This window comes from Lissotriton vulgaris, chromosome 2_2 (assembly GCF_964263255.1).
Source record: "Lissotriton vulgaris chromosome 2_2, aLisVul1.2, whole genome shotgun sequence".
Classification (NCBI taxonomy): Eukaryota; Metazoa; Chordata; class Amphibia; order Caudata; family Salamandridae; genus Lissotriton; species Lissotriton vulgaris.
In genome coordinates this window covers 325258778-325277149 of record NC_141688.1, presented here as the reverse complement: position 1 = coordinate 325277149, position 18372 = coordinate 325258778, and the positions used below count along the sequence as shown (strand labels likewise).

At 48.5% G+C, this 18372-nt stretch overlaps 1 protein-coding gene across 2 annotated transcripts in view; it reads left to right on the top strand.

Annotated features, from left to right (window-relative positions):
• DDB2 (damage specific DNA binding protein 2) overlaps positions 1 to 18372 on the top strand; it is a 123002-nt gene that overhangs the window by 80675 nt on the left and 23955 nt on the right. For both annotated transcript variants that reach the window (XM_086959714.1, XM_086959715.1), the window contains exons 7-9: positions 7294 to 7471; positions 7690 to 7835; positions 17479 to 17643. In XM_086959714.1, coding sequence (XP_086815840.1) covers positions 7294 to 7471; positions 7690 to 7835; positions 17479 to 17643 — 489 coding nt within the window. The remainder of the gene's footprint in view (positions 1 to 7293; positions 7472 to 7689; positions 7836 to 17478; positions 17644 to 18372) is intronic.

Sequence of the window (18372 nt, the reverse complement as noted above, 5' to 3'; positions counted from 1 at the left end):
CAGAATCAAATTTAAAAGGGGCCTAAGGGAGACAGGGTGTTCACCAACCCCACTTCCAAAGAAGCCCGACAGAAAACCAAGAACTATAGATCTCGCAAGCGGGCAGCGCATGCGCTGCAACGCAGGCGAGACCTAAAAAGAGAAAAAGCAATGCAGCTTCATGCCTCCAGTAAGTAGGAAACCTCTCATTAAACCTTCACTGCTTCAGGGCTTTGGAGGCCACCATCCGTCTCCAGGAAGGCACCAGATCTACATATTTTGCCCTGCTGTGCCGCACAATGGCCAGTGTTGGGACCAATGACTTTTCCAATGTTTTTGGGGTGCTTCAGAGATTGCAGCAGCTCCCCAGAAGTCCCCCAGAGAAAAGCTGCCATAATTCTTGAATGAAGTTGCATTACGGATTTGCTGGTTTTCATTGCTCTCTGTCTCCGTGCTTTGCCCATAGGCTTGGAGAGCAAAGGTCTCTGTTAGTGGGCCCTGGGGCTGCAGTTGCAGCCTCTAAAAGTAGAAGTAAGACTCCATGACACTCAGTTTAGTTTAAAATGTTTAATGAATCATGTTGGTGCCTGTCAGTGTAACATATTGTACTCTTATGAGTGGTATTCAGTGTTGATTCTATCCTCATTGGGCTCACTGATGTCGCAGTGGTAGATTTTAACATGTCTGCTACTTTTTACTGACGGGATGACCCCTCTGACAAAGTAAATAGGCCTGCCTTATTGGTAATGATGGTTATACCCACCTATGTTAAGATATAGTATCTAGTATATGTTATTAGAGGATTCGGGGGTCATTAGGGGCATAACATGTTATGATGGTGTCACCAAAGGTATTTCCACGTACCTGAACAGATTTGTAATTTAACACATAGTATTAGTTGTTTGTGTGTATGTGTAATAAAATAGGTTCCCTTTTTAAAAGAAAAAGCACTGACTGGACAATAATTCCATTCCAGTGTTGTTGTTGTTTACCAGCGAACATCACCTACAAAGAGTAGGCCTTGAACCGCTCTGCTTCACTACCCGAGAGAGTCAAGTGCTAAAATGGGGTGCTTGGTTGCCAGTAAAGGGGACGTTCCTGACTTATTACTTGTGAAAGACTTACGTCCTTTGGATCTGTACACTGCCACCACTGCTCTGTGTTTTAAACCCACACATGGGCAGTGGTCTTGCCTATGGGCCTACCCTGTGTAGCCAGACAGCAACAGCTTGAACCCTGCTTCACAGGTCTATCACAATCACCCATTTGAGGGGCAAGAAAGTCTGATTTAAAATAGTAAATCAAATCACACTTGAGCAAGCCATGCTGCCCACAAGGTAGGATTCATAATATTTAAAAGGGGAGCCTGTGTGATATTAGAAATGGTATGTTTCCCCTGTGACGAGACCCAAAACTGCATTGTCACTGGTGAGGCTGTAGCTGGCTCAAAGGAAAAATTAAGTATAGATTATACACATGAATCTATAACTTTTGACCCTTACCAGCTTCAAATCCCAATCAAAGAACAATATTTAATAAAAATCTAATCTAATGGCAACATCTGATTTTTATTAAATATATGGAAAATGTAACTTTTAGAAAGTTACCTTTACTGTAGGTGAAGCTGCTAGGTGCTAATTTACATTAGCTGTTCAGCACCTGCTCAGCATGTACCTAGCCTGAATTAGGTGAGAAAGAGGGGTAGAAACTGCTCCCAGCGCAGATATAGTGGCTTTGGACTAGGGAGCTGTTTTCTTCCCCCTAGCAGGCTGACAAGTTGGGGTGGGCCCAGGAACTTAATTAACTTCAAAGGGGCCTGCCCTTAACTGTTAAATGTTACACTTGGAAAGCCCCAGCTTTGGTCCTCCCAGTCGGACTGGCCCCAAGCCCAGTAGGATTAAAGCTATTCGCGGAACCAGTTTTCAGTGACCACAGAGGAGGGGACAGCTTATTACTCAGGCTATACCTCTGGGTTGGCACATGGGCTCGGCACAAGGGGAGAAGGATTTCCTGATCTTTTGAGCGTGAGGAGCACTGTGGATTGTTTACAGTAGGGAAGACAGAAAGTGTTCAAAAAGTGGGTAGGGCGCCTTAGGATCTTTTACCCCAATACTAGAGATTGCCCAGGAGTCACCTCCAGCCATAAATGTGGCACCTCAATGTCCTCAGAAGAATTACTGGACGTGCAGAAGGCCAGAAGAGGACTGGTTCCGCTGTCTGTGACCCGAGAGGAGCCCTGACGGGCTGGACCTGTTCCCTTTTGTCCCCAAGACATAGACGTGGACTTCAAAGGTGAGTTGAATGACCTCTTACGTGGCAACAGGTAGACAGCAAGCAGCAAGAGGCCTTTTCCTGGCAATGTCCTGCTTACCGGTAGCAACTGGACATAGACTGGACTTTTCTTTTGGCCTTTGCTTTATATCCTAAAAGTCTATCTCCTGAGGGCCTGTGGTAGTGTAGTGTAGGATTCACCATATCCTCTGCAAACCATCACGTCGGACAGGTGGGTTTTGCATTTAGTCTGAAGGGGCTACTCCCTCCCCTTCAAGACTAACCCTCCCTCCATGCCACCGTCTTTCGATCGCATGTCTGAAAAATTGCCGCTTCTTGGCCAAGGGAGCTATCAAGGGGGTTCCTCCGCCACAAGTAGGTTGTTGTTGCTATTCCTGCTACTTTCTGGTGCCCAAGGACGACAAAGGCCTGCGACCTATTCTAGACCTCAGGGCCCTCAACCGCTTCTTCCGGAAGGATACGCTCAAAATGCTAATCTTGGCTCAGGTCCTGTCTGCCCTCGACCCTGGAGACTGGATGGTGACGCTGGACTTGCAGGATAACCTATTTTCACTTCTCCGTCCTCCCAGCCCACAGACGCTACCTGCGGTTCACAGTAGTCCACAAGCATTTTCAGTTCACCGTGCTCCTGCTTGGCCTTACCAGTGCTCCTTGATGTTCACGAAAGTGATGGCGGTGGTCGCAGCTCATCTGCGCAGATGGGGGTTCCAGTCTTGTTCTATCTCGACGACTAGCTGTGGAAGGCGGGCTCGCCCCAGGTGGTCGTCTCCCAACTCCAGACTACAGCGAACCTCCTGCATTCACTGGGGTTCACTATAAATGTGCTGAAGTCACACCTTACTCCTTCTCAAGCGCTCTTTCATGGGGCAGTTCTGGACCCAGTGCAGTTTCAGGCCTATCCTCCTGAGCAGCGAGTCTGGGTTATTTGGTCTAGGATACCGATGTTTCAGCCTCTATCCCTGATTTCGGTGAGACTGACCCTCAGGCTGCAATGCCTCATAGCTTCCTTCATCCTGCTGGTAGATCATGCCAGATGGCATATGCGGGCTCGGCAGTGGGACCTGAAGTTCCAGTGGGCACAGCATCAGGGGACTCTTTCAGACTACTTCTAGATCTCGGAGGGAACGGCGCACCAGCTGCAGTGGTGGCTGACGAACCAGGATTGGGTCCGAGGCAGATCCCTCTCCCTTCCCTCTCCCTTCCCCAACCAGATCTTACAGTAGTGACAGTTGCGTCACTCCTGGGATTGGGCGGCAATTTGAGAGAGGTGGAGATCACAGGTGTCTGGTGTCTGGTCTCTGGCGGAGTCCAGGCTCCATATCAACCTGCTGGAGCACCGGGCGATCTGCCCGGCACTGAAGGCATTCCTTCCCTCTCTCAAGGGTTAAGTTGTGCAAGTGTTCACGGACAAAAACACTACCATGTGGTATTGCAACAAACATGACTGGGTGGGGTTGTGAACCCTATCTCAAGAGGCTCTTTGTCTCTGGACATGGCTTGAACATCGGGGCATGACCCTGGTGGTTCAACACCTGGAGGGTTCTCTGAAAGCTAGGGCGAATGAACTCAGCCGCCGGTGCCTGGTAGATCATGAATGGCGTCTTCACTCGAAGGTGGTGCAAGGTCTCTTTTGGCGGTGGGGAGAGCCTTGCTTAGATTTGTTCACCACCGAAGAGAGCCCGCAATGACAGAAATTCTGTGTGTTGAGTTTCTTTTCGTCGCGAGTAGAACTGCGGCCTCCTGTACGCCTTTCCGCCTGTACCACTTCTGCCCAGAGTGCTGAAAAAGATCAGACCCAATCGGGCCCAAGTCATTCTTGTTGCTCCAGACTGGGCACGAAGAGTCTGGGACCCAGAGCTCCTGAGCATGGCCATCGTTCTTTCACTCAGACCGCCTCTGCGGGAGGATCTTCTGTCACAGCAGCAGGGGACGGTTCTTCACCCGAACGTGTCCAGCCTCCACCTCTTTGCGTGGAGCTAGAGCGGCGGCAGTTGACAGCTTTTGACCTTCCACCTGAATTCTGTAAAGTCATCTTGGCAGCCAGGCGTCCCTCCACTAAAACAGTATCTGCCTGTCAATGGAATACGTTTGTGGCCTGGTGCGCATCAAAGGCTGTGGATCCCCTTCCTGCCCCTCTTTCAGAGGTCCTTTTGTACGTACTTTCTTTGGCCCAGCAGGGCTCTGCCCTTGGCACTCTTGCGGCCATCTCTGCTTTCCTTCGGCTACCAGATTAGCCATCTTTGTTCAAGTCCCCATTTGTAAATTTATTCTTTAAGTGCATTACTCATCTGTTTCCTCCATCTCCTTTAGTAATGCCCCAGTGGGTCTTGAACCTTGTCTTATCTTATCTTATGTGTGCTCCGTTCGAGCCTCTTCACAACTATCCTTTCAGGCTCCTCACATCTGCCTTCCTTGTTGCCATCACCTCTGCTCGCAGGGGGAGTGAGCTTCAAGCTATTTCTTCTAATCCCCCTTTCTTCTCTGTGCATCTGGACAAAGTGGTGCTTCGAACGAGACCCTCATTCTTTCTAAAAGTGGTTACACCTTTTCGCAATAGACTAAACATTACATTCCCCACCTTTTTCCCACCTCCGCACCCTTCCAAGGAGGAGGAGAGACTCCACGTCTGGACCCTAAACGTGCGCTGTCCTTCTACCTCGACCGCACAAAAGACTTCTGGGTGGATGATCAACTCTCCGTTAGCTATGTAGGTGCCAAGAGAGGTCGAGCTGTTCAAAAGCGTACCTACCATCTCTTGATGGGTTGTCCTTGTATTAGAATCTGTTACGCTGTTAACCCTCCAGTGGGGCTCCAAACTGACTCCACTAAAGCTACGGCAGCCACCACTGCCCTTGCATGCGTCGTTCCACTCATTCACATCTGTCAGGCAGTCACGTGGGCATTGCTGCACACGTTCACCAGACATTACTGCCTGGACAGCCAAGTCCAAAGGGACGACTGTTTTGCACGATCTGTCTTCCAGGACTTTCTGGTGTGAACTTAGTGTGCAGACCCACCTTCGGGTTGGCCTATTCTAAGGTAAGGAATCTATAACTAATAGTCTCTTTCAGATGAACAAGTTACTTGCCTTCAGTAATAATATATCTGTAAGAGACGTATATTAGTTATAGATTCCTTACAGCCCACCAATCCTCCCGGTTTTGCGAACTGACTGATAGAGTAAGGGACTCCCCTTTAGGGCCCTAGTTTTGTTCACCAGTGAGTTTGAGTTTAAAAATATTTCTAGAGCGCGCGTACACCAGGCGGTTTCTTGGCGCTATGTAATACTACTACTCAAGGGACAGAAAGACTGAGGGACAAGGGAGGATTAAGAAGGGAAAGTTTGGGTAAAAAGGAATGTTTTGAGATCTTTGCGAAAAATGAAGTACTCGGAGCAGGATCTCAGATGAAATGGGAGAGAGTTCCAAAAGGCCGGGGCTGTGGTAGAGAATTTGGAGCCTCCCCATTTTTTTCGTTTGAAGCGAGGGACAGTGAGGAGTTGGTGAGTAGCAGAGCGCAATTCTCTAGATGGGGTGTAGTCGTGAATAACCGTGCTAATGAAAGACGGGGCAGAACCAGACCGGGCTTTGAAGATGATGCAGCCCAACTTGAATAGGGCATGTTGCCGGACAGGGAGCCAGTGTAAGGATTTGAGAAGGGGCGTGACATGTTGAGATTTGGGTAGATTGAATACCAGACGAGCCGCCTGGTTTTGGACCAACTGGAGACGCCTCACGAGGTACGCTGGCATGCCATGATACAGGGCATTGCCATAGTCCAAGCGGGACGTCACCATGGCCAAAAGTATTAGTTTGAGGGCGGATGGGGAAAAGAACCGGGAGACTTTGCGGATTGTCCAGAGGGAAAGGAAGGCTGAGGAAACAACCGCACTAACTTGAGAGTGGAGGGAGAATTGATTATTGAGTTTAAACCCATGGGTCTTGACAGAGGGAACGGGAGTGGGTGGGGAACCTAAAGAGAGAGGCCAGAAGGAAGAGGACCAAGGACTGGAACAACCACCCGTCAGCACCAATTCCGTTTTGTCGGGATTGAGTTTCAGGTGGTTGAAGTTCATCCAGTCCTGGATAAAAGTCATGATAAACTGAAAATTAGATATTGACACGGGGGAGGAAGAGAGAGAAAAGATAAGCTGGAGATCATCTGCATAGTTGTAGACAGAGACCTCCAGCTGCTGTAAAGCAAAAATATGGGGGGCAATGTAAAGATTGAATAACAGTGGAGACAGGGAGGATCCTTGGGGGACCCCGCACTGGACTGGGTGGAAGTCAGCTGAATACTCACCAGTGGTCAGTGTCTTGCATGGCCCTGCGCTTCTGGCGTAGAAAGTCGTGTCAAAACTGACGTCAGCGCGCAGGGGCGGAGTCTAAGTAGGCACCGCGACGTCATACAGGCGAACACGACGACGGACGCGTAGTCGACCGACGCCATCTACCGGCGTGCAGGGTCACTGCTAAGAAAACATTCTCCTGTTCCAGTCTGATGCCTGGGGTAATTCTACTGGAAGGAATCTATAGCTAACCTACATCTTTTACAGATACATCGTTACCAAAGGTAAATAACGTGTTCTTCTGCGTGCATGAAACCTGCTCACACAACCATCACACTCACAACTAGTGCTCAATCTCCACAGAGCTTAAGCAGGAAGCATAAATGGAACCAAGTACACGACACACCAACCGAACTGTGTGCACTCAGGGCTTAGGGTGGATGTTCCTGGCCTGCCCAGAGTTGTGCCACATTCCAAACAGCCCACGACGGTGTCAGCTGTGCACCATACAAATATCATTGACCTAAAATGAAGTGCGGAGCCACTGCATGGGCTGTGAGGTCTTTCTTCCTGTGTGTGCACCTCTGTTTTCACCGAGTATGCTTTATTGAATTTGGACGTACAGCGTTGATCCTGTTCTGTACATGATTTTGCTTGTTTTTCCTGCACTCGTGTTATTCATTAGTTCTGCACATGCAATCATAATGTCCATTTCTTGACTTTCGACACTGCAGATATGGGACATAAAGTTACACAAGAAGAAAGTGACGCATGTAGAGTTCAACCCTCGCTGTGATTGGCTGCTGGCCACAGCGTCTGTGGACAATACCGTCAAAATCTGGGACTTGAGAAATATGAAAGACAAAAAGTCTTTTTTGTACGAATTGCCGCACGAGAAACCAGTGAATTCAGGTAGTGAAGCTCATTTCAAGCCCCATTCTCCTCACTCCTTTGTCCTACTCTTCCTCTTCTCTAACTCATTTTATTCTCCACTTCCCTTTGTTCTCTATATTCCTCCTCCCTCTTTCTCTCTCTTCTACAGCAGCCATCTCCTTTTACTCTTTCCATTCTCTTGCCTACTTGACCCTGTTATCCTCTCTTCCTCTTAATAACAGATATTTTCTTTCCAGCTTACTTCAGCCCTGTGGATGGAGCTAAACTTCTCACCACCGACCAGCATAATGAGATCCGGGTGTACTCTAGCAGCGATTGGAGCAAACCGCAGCATGTCATCGCCCACCCACACCGCCACTTCCAACATCTCACCTCCATAAAGGTATGTAGGGAGCTTTGCTGGGAGGATGCAAGACTGTGGAGTGCATACTCACCCTACTTGAGGCATGCAGCACTCGGATGAGGCGTGGAAGGGTTGTGCTTGACTCTGTGATCTGTGCCGCGCTGCCTTTGAATGTTCTGAAGCGCCCTGTTTTTACTCCCAGTGAACCCGACAACCATTCAAGCCTACTGGTGAGTTCCGTGCTCTTACTGAAATGGGACTGTGCCCCCGATGTCAGGGGAGCACCAAAGTGCCCTTCCTGTTCCTGAGAGTGGCGACTCACCGCTCATGCTAAGCAAGACGGCCAGTGATGGCAGCGAGTTGTGTTGTCGGGAGCGAAGGCCTTTTTCTTGTACTCCTTTGTGGAGATGCAGGGCGGCTCCTCCGTTTGAGCGGACGAGCGTCACCCCACCATTTAAAATGCCCAGAATTGAAAAATAAAATGGTAATAAAGTTGGTTTATTACCATTTTGTTTTTCATATAACCCTTTCCTGACGCTCGCATCCAAGGGTAGTTGCTTAGTGACAGCAGCAGGGAGGAGTGTGGGCTGCCTCTGCAGTTCATGTGTCTTTTTGGCCGTCTTGCTACGGCCAGCCAGTCATGCGCACTTTGAAACTTCTATCCCAGTGGCCTTAAGAAAACTGGGTTAGAGTAAGTGCAGGCCTGCAGTGTCCTTGGGAGCGGCGAGTGAGGCGGCTCCCTCCAATCAGGGTGCGGCTTTCACAATATGAGAGCAGCGCCAGGATTGGTTAAGGCACTTCTTAAGGGCCATAGGTGCCAGCCACCACTGCCCTTTTGTCCCCCATGGAAACGTAATGCCAGTCTGACATGTATGAATGGTGCTTGCACTCTGTGTTACCTGTGGGGGTTGAATGCGAAGGGTGCTTGCACTAAGTGCTGTTTGTGTGGGGGTTATGTAGGAAGGGTGTTGGCATTCAATGTATGTGTGGGGGTTGGATTATTAAAGGTGCTTGCCCTCCATGTTGTTCATGTTGGGATTGGGTATTAAGGGTATTTACACTCGGTGCTCTTTGTGTGGGGGTTAGGTATGAAAGGTGCTTGCACTCAGTTGTACGTGTGAGGGTTGGGTGTGAAGGGTGCTTCTTCTTCAGTGTTTGTTGGTGAGGGGGTTGGGTGTGAAGGACGCTGGCGCTAAGTATTCTTGTGGGGGTGGAGTATGAAGGGTGCTTGCAATTAATGTTGTACATGTGTGGGTTGGATGTGAAGGTTTTTTCCGCTTGTGTTTTTCGTACGGGGGTTGGGAAAGAAGAGCGCTTGTTGTTAGTGTGGGGGTTGGGTGTGAAGGCTGCTGCCTCTTTTTCATTCTACTTGCCCTTTAACTGCAAGGTATCAAGGCTCGGTATCGAGGCTTCTTGCACAGCAATAGTACTGCACACCTGCTCACTCATGCACTCCTTACAACAGTGCCACACTAGCCAGTGGTCAGAAGTAGAGGGTCAGTAGGAAGATCTAATATTGATAAAGGCCAGCATTCGTAGCCCTCTGCAGTGTGAGAACAGCAACAATCTGTTGCTTGGCAGGCCGATCTTGGACCCTCTTCTACAGGTGACGATTACCACAAAGATTCACTTGTAAGTAGCGCGCACACCTAGGCAGCATAACTGCCGAAGGCACATGGCCGCCTCTTGAGTGGGGCTGGCGCATCAACTGCCTGGAGGTACTAGCTGCACCTTGCACTCTCAGCTTTCTATCCACTTTCCCTTGTCAAGGTAGTCTTGGTAAAGATGGCCAACATGATACCAATGGATTTCATACAAAAGGAAATGGGACACCCCTCCCCCGCCGCGGTCCTGCCCTGGTACATCAGATCTGCACTGGGCAATCCGCCACAACATTCAGCTCGGCTCCTGGTGGTTAACAGCAACTTTGTGGACCTGCTAAGCAGAATGCATCAAGAAGTGCACGTGTGGGCACTCCACCCGCAAGTCCTATGTCTGCATTTCCACAGGTGGGTGGAGCCAAATCATCAACCTTTCCACCCCTCAAGAAAACACAAGATGCCAAAACTTCTCCTCCAGATACCGACACCTAAAGTCCAAGTCCAATGCACTGTGGATGAACTGCTCAGTTACCTATCGTTTTCCACCTCTCCCACTGATTCCACAAGTGATTAGTAAGATGAGGCAAGTCTCCGTGACCCTCATTCTGGTGGCACCCACAGGGCTATACAAACCTGGTATTCAATGCTACTAGAAATATCCATATCTCCCCACGAGAAGCTTGGATCTTCACTCGACAGCAAGGCATAATCCGGTACCTACTCCCCAAGCAGCTCAATCTAGCATCTGGCACCGGAGGCTGCAGAGTCCTGATACCTACACCTCCCCGAGGAGTGTATGGCTGTCTTGTGGGAGGCACCGAGTCCTACCACATATCCGTGCGACACAGCGAAGTGGAAGCGTTTTGTGCACAACTGTCTCTCAACTCACCTAGATCCCTTTAGTGGGAAGGCGCATCCTTTCCTTCCTTTAACATCTCCAAAGAGGCAGGGCCAGCACCACTTTCATCCGTCTTGACATAGCAGCTGCAGACCCATCGATTTGGAATAGGGAATGCTCATCCCTTTCAAGGATTTCTGCCGTCAGGGCATTCATTGAGAGTTTAAAAGGGGCGATAACCCCAAGAATACCTCCAGCGTCCACCTGAAACCTTAATATAATCCTCGCCAGGCTTGTAGGACCTGTAAAGCCTTTCCATTCATGTCAGTCGCAGTTCCTTTTGTGGGAAGTATCTTTTCATTTAGCTATAACTCTGCCCAGGCTCATTGGAAAGTTTACCGCAGCGATATTCAGGAACCATTAGTTCAGGCACCTTCACAAGCATGACTGTGTAGACATGTGAGGTCATCAACAAGCTACGGTTGTTCATACGGTGTTAAGAACTTTGTTTCAAATATTAGCCTCATCCGCCCACTAGCACCGCAGGGAGGAAACCGCTTTACAGTCGATGCAAAGCATGCGTATCTGCAGCCACTCGTGAGGTGAACTGAACATTTTATTTACTCTATAAGCATCTGTTTGTAGCATGTAGCAGTGTAGATTCACAGGCATCCTTTCCGGAACCTGGCTGTGTTTACACACGTCAGTCAATCAATCAAGGGCTTGTATAGCGCAGCGACTGAACCATGAGGGTCTCAAGGCGCTGAACATGTACTTTTTATTCAGGATACGTTAAACAATGAATTACAATATGCAGGGCACATATATTTACTCATATTGTACACTCCACTCATCTTTCACCTACTATCTGAAAAAATAAAATAAAGGTGGAGTCAAGGCCTCTGTGCATCGTGGACTAAGATGGAGTCACACAGTATGCCACGACTCGAAGCCTCTTTGATGAAAAACAACAATGTCCGAGCCCAACTCTAGATGGAAGGAGTATGCAAAGTATGTGAATCTAAAGCACTACATGCCACCAACAAATGCTTACAGGGTAAGTAACATATTACTTCTTATGGAGGTGTTCTTAGAGGTGTTACCAAAAGACGTTTGATAGTGGTCAGACCATACTAATGGCCTGTATTGATACATTTTACTTCAAGAGAGTGACCTGGGTGTGTGCCGAGGCATCAATTATTTTGTAGAATTCTAACCTGGAGAGAATATTAGTCTTAAACTGAATACATTTAGGGACATATTGAAATCATCCCAAATCAGAGCTTGCCAGCGAACCAGATAAGCATCCTTTGCGGGCATTTTAGAGAATGTTCCATGAAACGGGTCATAGTGTGGAGGCCCAGTTGGTTAGCCCACGTCACCTATGGCTGTGTAAGCTTGTATCCTTTAAAGATAATCCAACCCCTAAGGACTGTGGCAACGACACTTGCTTTTGACATCTCTGATGCAGAGAACCAAAACGGTGTTAATTACGGCCCTGTTTGTTTCATTCAGATGAGTTGTGTTTATGACTTGCATATGTTGATTTGTGTTGAGCGTGCAGGCCTTGCTTTTCCACATTAATACATTCACGTATAAATGAGACGAATGGTTGTGACGTCTGTGGAATACCTTGGGGCGCAAAATACTAGTTTGGTACTATGCCCTACGATAGGGCCTGGCAGAGCGTTTGATTTTTGCAGTGTGAATATTTTTGGGTTTATGTGCTGTGCATTATTATTCTGCGATCTAGTGGTTGGGTCTGGCATTGTTTCTTTTTTGTTTGTTTTGGTAACTGAGCATTTTCATCATTGACCATTTGTTGCTACGTCTCTCCTTTACCGACTATACTCTCCGGAAGTCCCACAGCACGGTCGCCATCTTTAGATTATATTTTTGGCCATTGGGTCTGGGTGCACAGGAGATGGCTCCCAGATGGGCTGAAAAGCATATATTTTTTTAAGGCCCAACATTGAGCACCAAGTTCCACTATGAAAAATCACAGTTCTCTACAGAAAACCTTGGGTTTTCATCACTTATAGCCCGTGAGATCATCGTGTGCACCGGAGAACACATTTGGTGCATAGAGCCCTAAATGCCATCACAAGTGCAGGCAGAACAACAACCACCAGGTCTGCAACTTGTGTCTTCCAATGGACCATGTGTGGGAGCGCGGTGATGCCTGCGCTGAATTCCTGGAGAAGGCTCTAAAGGGTAGAGAGAAACAAAGTTGGACATGTTACGCCATGGTAGCAACACAGAAGCAAAAGAGAGTAAAGAGACTTACAACTACAACGAGGCACACAAAAACACCCCAACAGCTGGACATTGACTTGCCATGAGAGGAAGTCGACTCTCCCCGCCTGATGACATCAGCATCTACAATGCAGTGGATAAGAGGGCTGAAGACACCTTACAGTTTCAAACTAGAGAAAGATGAAGCAGGGTCCGGGGACAGGAGCTTTAGGGAATGTGCAACAGCGAAGTTCGTAACTTAAAGCGTTGAAAAGAACCCCATGTACATATGGAGTGGTGTCACCGCTGGTGCCATCATTGTGTAGATTTCTTTAACTTAGGGATCCATACCTTTTTCTACCCCTCTCTTTGTCGCAGGTTCTCTGGTTCCTTGTCCCTGAGGAGACCCATTAATTATTAAAGGTCGAAACGCATCAACAACACGTTCGGTGGGATAGAGGCACCTTAAACGTAGCCCTGGAGACTGATATGAATAGATTAAACATATAGAGTTCGATCTTTTTAAAATTGAGCTGCGTGCACTTCCCTTTGAAATTGTGTGATTATCTTTGTTCTACGGTTCAATTAGACACTTTTGAAAAACATCACCGTACTGCCACCTTGCACAAATATTTTTGGAACTGGTAGTTTGCCAACTTTCTTACATGGCTGCCTGGCAATCCTTTTGAACATTTGTCATTTGATTGTAATATGTTCACATTTTATGGCGACTGTTTTTGTCACAAGCTCACCCATATTCAATTGTGTATTAACGTTCTACCTACGTCAAATGTTGCATTTACTGTGTGTATGGAACTGTAATTTGTATTTGTGTTAGTTCAAAAGCATGCTAATTAAAGTAACTGTTGAATAAATTGAATGAGTTAATGTATATGATCAATGAATTAATTGTCTTTGGTCATTTTTGAATTGCTCACTTGAATAAGGATACATACAGTCTTTTGCTTTGGTTCTTGTTTTCAGTGGTCCAACCTCCTGTGTTTAAAGGATCCATTCCCTTTTCCCTTCCTGGCATCAGGTATACCATCATGGCGTCAACAGCATGAAAGAGGACAAACACCCCAGCCGCAGTGGGGCCTCTCCCGTGAAGGGGCGCAGACTCCAGTGCCATCCTGAACAGGTACAGAGATGGGAGAGTCTTTTGCGACACCGCGCGGTGCAGTATCGAAAAGGCCTAAACACCTCATCCAGGAGGGTAAGGTCATCAGCGGTCCTTGCCTGAATCCTCCCTGGATGCGGTGGGCACTGCTGCCAGCAGACCGCTCTCCAAAGGCACCACGCTCCGAAGGCACGCCTGGCTGCGGGTGTCCCGCTTCAAGCAGGAGGGGAGAGGCGGCAGAGGTGAATATGCCACAGAATCTCCTTAGGAGAAGGATCACAGCCAGTTACTCTCATTCTCATTTTACAGAACAACAAACATGCCAGAGCTCCTCCACACACTGGCAGTACCCAGCGCCCAAAATTAGCCCATTCAAGGAATGGCTGGAGCAGAGGTACAAGAAGGGCTGGACACACCGACAAGTGATTTAAGCGAGCGGATCCTTCTGCATTTAACATCACTATGGGCAGAATCGGAGGCATCCTCGAAGGATGGAGCAACATCACCTCCAACAAATGGATACTCAGCACCATCCAGCATGGATGTTGTATGGAACTCTTGAAACTACCACCCAACAACAACCCAAAGCCAAGAACACACAGCGCCTTGGATATCTTGCACTTAGGACTCAGGTTTGCGTCAGAAAAAGGCAGCAGAAAAAGTGCCAGAAACACAAAGGGGACAAGGAGTCTACTAAGTCCCAAAGCTAGACCAGTCCCTCAGGCCCAACTTAGACTCAGGGTCCTCAACAGATGCATCAAAATGCAAAGGTTTCAGATGACAATCCAAGCCTGCAAAGAGGGGCTTATAGGGCAACGTCGACCTTCAAAGACGCACACCTCCATGCACAATGAACAATAGCGCAAAACGTTGTAGATGAGGCAAAGTACCCATTCAGGGTGTTCGCTTTTGGTAAACAGTAAGCACCCAGGGTGTTAACAAATGCCTTGTCGCAGTGGTGGTACATCTAAGGAGAAAAGGAATCGGTGCGCTGCCTGGCGATGCGCTGCTAAAGGCGCGGTCATTCTAAGAATGCGAGAACAGCATCAGGACAGGACTGGGAGCCCGACAATACCAGGAGTTCTCCAGCAACAGGGAAAAAATATCTCTGAATGCAGACATTCATGGCCAGATTGACAGCCTTCCCTGTCGAGACGAGAACTCTGGCACTAACAGATTAAATGTGCCTCTACCATAAGGGGCAGCCCCTGGATAGTGAGGACGGCAGGGAGGCTGATGGGTCTGATGACATCATGCAAAACTTTGCATTCCGCTACCCAGGCCGTGAGTAACTGGGAAATGCCCTATCGATAGAATGGTTTGGGAAATTTGCATAGGCTTCCTCCCTTACTCCCCTTATTCCCCTACCGATGGAGAAATTCAAAGAAGTACCCATAACTCTCATCCTCGTCGCACCACAGTGGGTCACGCAAGAATGGCGTTTGAACCTAGTGGAGCTAACACAGGGCAAAATCATGCCACTTCCACTGCAAACAGGCATACTCGCCATACAGAAGGGCCTAGTATTGCATTCAGAACTAAAAATACTCCGCTTTGGGTCTATCCTGAAAGTGTATCCAGCATAATGACCACTCCTCCTGGAAAGGGGTCTACAATGGGGTTTAGCGGTCTGGAGGAGATGCCCGCCTATCTGCCTACACAATGGAGTGGGCAGGCTAAGATGTGATCACCTTTTCTGTCTCACTGAGGCAGTAGCCTCTTTGAACCTGGGCCATTTGAGGTCACTGTCCAGTAGTTATCTTGCCGGAGGAGGTCACACCTCCTCTCCCCAACAGTTTTCTTTCTTCCCTGTTCCTGGGAGGACTTCACAATTCCAAACTGGGAACGCCTGTTTTTGCGGGAGACACCTGTTGGCTACCAGAGGTTTGGGCAAAAGAGTGGGGACTTTCTAAAGTCACCTTTGCCTTAAAAGTTACCTTAAATCCGACTTCAGCAATAGGTTGGGTTTAAAGCAGGGATTAATTAGATACCTTCAAGTATCCTGTTCGGTGGTCCCATATGCAAGTTATCACTTGGCACGTGGGCTAGTGAAACTCCATTTTAGCCAATGGTGCTACAAGCCGTACTACGGTTAAAATGACAATTGAGAGTTTTCACTGTCGACACATGCAGGACTTCAGCTTCTTCTGCGTCTTCTTGGCTTGTGCGCCCAAATGTTTACCCAGCCAAGACAGAGATCCTTTTCTGGTCTTGTGCACTCCCCACCTTTACCCCAATTTACCAATCTCCTGCCTCTCTTTTCCTGGATATGTGGCCCATTCAACAGTAAGATGTCGGTGCTGGAGCGCAGAGAGCCAGCTGTACGATCCTACATCAAGGGCAAAGGTCTGTTGCTTAGATTAGTTTAGCCGGAATATCTCTGCCAGCCTTCTCAGGGCCCAGATCCTCTCTAGGCATTGGAAATAAGTGAAAGCTTTTAGGAACTTGTCCCAAAGGGTTCCCTAAAAGCACACATCAAACCATATCCATGAGGTTGCAAGCATCGATTACAGGAGGAATGACGGAAGTTGAGTCCCTTTGGAGTTCTGGTTTCGGATAAGACACTCTGCACTCGGTTACTGAGGGCTCTTTGCAAACACTGTGCAGGGGCCCAGGTGCCAGGCCAGCCTGCTTCTCAGGTGAGATGCTGTTACAGTGCATCAGTACCTAGTCAATGGTACGTGTTTCTAGCCTGTGTCGGCAGTAGCCGCTGTGCTCCTGGCCGCAGTTATTTTCCCTTCCTATCTAATACTTGCTTTCTGTCTGGCAGGAAATTCAGGAAGAGACGGTGAATTTCTATAAAATCACCAGGGTGTCTGAACTGTATGGCACTGGAAGAGATTTCTTTTGTGCAGAACCATCTGGCCCTGTAGGGCTCGCTGTCCACAGCGATAATCCACATTGCAAAGGCAGAGGGATATATGGGAGGGTCCTTGTACAGCGCATACCCTGGAATGTACTTCACTGGGTTTGGTGATTTTATTCCATGTGTACTTGTCTCTTCCTTCACACCGAGTAGACTCAGCCCAGCAGTGCTGCTGTTAAGGCCCATCCTAGAAGCCTTCTCTCACATCATCTGTATAGCCCGATGCCTGCCATCACTAGAGGATGCGTCATCCGCCTTGGCAGGACTCCATGCCCAGGTGCCTCTCTGGTGTCACACCTGGGCTGCTCTCTGCTCATGGATGGTACTCTTCAATGTGCATATGTGTCCTCTCGTAGACTTGTGAACTTCACCCTCATGGGACAGCTGACCAGGTGGACAGGCTGATCGCTTATGTTCCTCCGGCATTGCTAACTGGTTGCACTCTTTGTTACCAGGCATCGCTAGGATACAAGTCTATTTGACGGTATTGCGGTCAACGGTGGTCTCGCTTGGCACATGTGGGTGTCTCACCTGTCACTCCAGTCGCCTCCATCATCTCCTGAACTTTACTCTTCAGGAGGGCCACTCTTTACAAAATGTACTCCTTATGCCAACCTCTGCTCATTACTTGTAAGACCTGCCCCATTACCCTACACTCCATCGTGACAAGCCAATACACCAGGCCTCAGCCAGCTGGGCTGGTGCAATATGCTCCTTCCTCCGACCCCATGAATCAGTTTGCTATTATCTTTTGTCATCTGAATCCTGTTCAAAGATCTAAGTTCACTCCTGCTCCTGATAAGTTGAAGCCCAGCACATGCAGCCCATCCCTTTACTTTTACTTTCACTTTGGCGGTCGTCAGAGGGGGCAGTGTCTGAATGGGTGTGTGGCTTGCTGCTGTAGTCCCTTTTATCAGATACCCGTCAGCATGCAGGGGCTGACCCTGGCTTCAACACAGGGTGCCTTTGATGGTCAGCTGAAGTCCATGATACCTACAGACTTGTCTTTTCTCTGTTTCCAGGCTACTTGGCACCCACGCTATGAGCTGATCGTGGCTGGACGGTACCCTGATCCAAAGTTTCCTGGCTACATCGATGGCGAATTAAGAACTATTGACGTGTTTGATGGAAACAGCGGCGAGATGGTGTCTCAGCTGCATGATTCCAACACGAACGGCATCATCTCGGTGAGCTCTGCGGTGGATGTGGGTGCTGCTTGGAGTACAGGGGGTGGTACTGTTACTGGTGATACTGTACAAGGTCTGTGTGATGACACCTCTGTTGTCTGTGAGGGAGGAAAGCGTATGTGTGTGTGTGTGTGTGTGTAAGGAAAGCGTGTGTGTGTGTTTGTGTGTGTGTAAGGAAAGCCTGTGTGTGTGGCCTGTGTGTGTGGAAAGAAGGTGTGTGTGTGGAGAGCGGGTGTGTGTGTGTGAGGAGAAAGAGCGAGTGTGTGTGTGTGTGTGTGTGAGGAGAGCGAGTGTGTGTGTGTGAGGAGAGCGAGTGGGTGGGTGTGTGTGTGAGGAGAGTGGGTGTGTGTGTGAGGAAAGCATGTGTGTGAGTAAAGCGTGTGTGTGTGTAAGGAAAGCGTGTGTGTGTGTGTAAGGAAAGCGTGTGTGTGTGGCATGTTTGTGAGGAAAGCAGGTGTGTGTGTGAGGAGAGTGGGTGTGGGTGTGTGTGTGAGGAAAGTGTGTGTGAGGAAATCGTGTGTGTGTGTGGAAAGCGTGTGTGTGGAAAGCGTGTGTGTGGAAAGCGTGCGGGTGTGTGGAAAGCGTGCATGTGTGAGGAAAGTGTGTGTGTGAGGTAAGGACTGGGTTTTTAGTGCGCGTACCAATCCATTTAAATTCCTCCTGTGGGTGGGGGATGAAGGAATGAATGAATGAGAATATATATGCAAATTTAGTGCTTTCCGTTGTGTT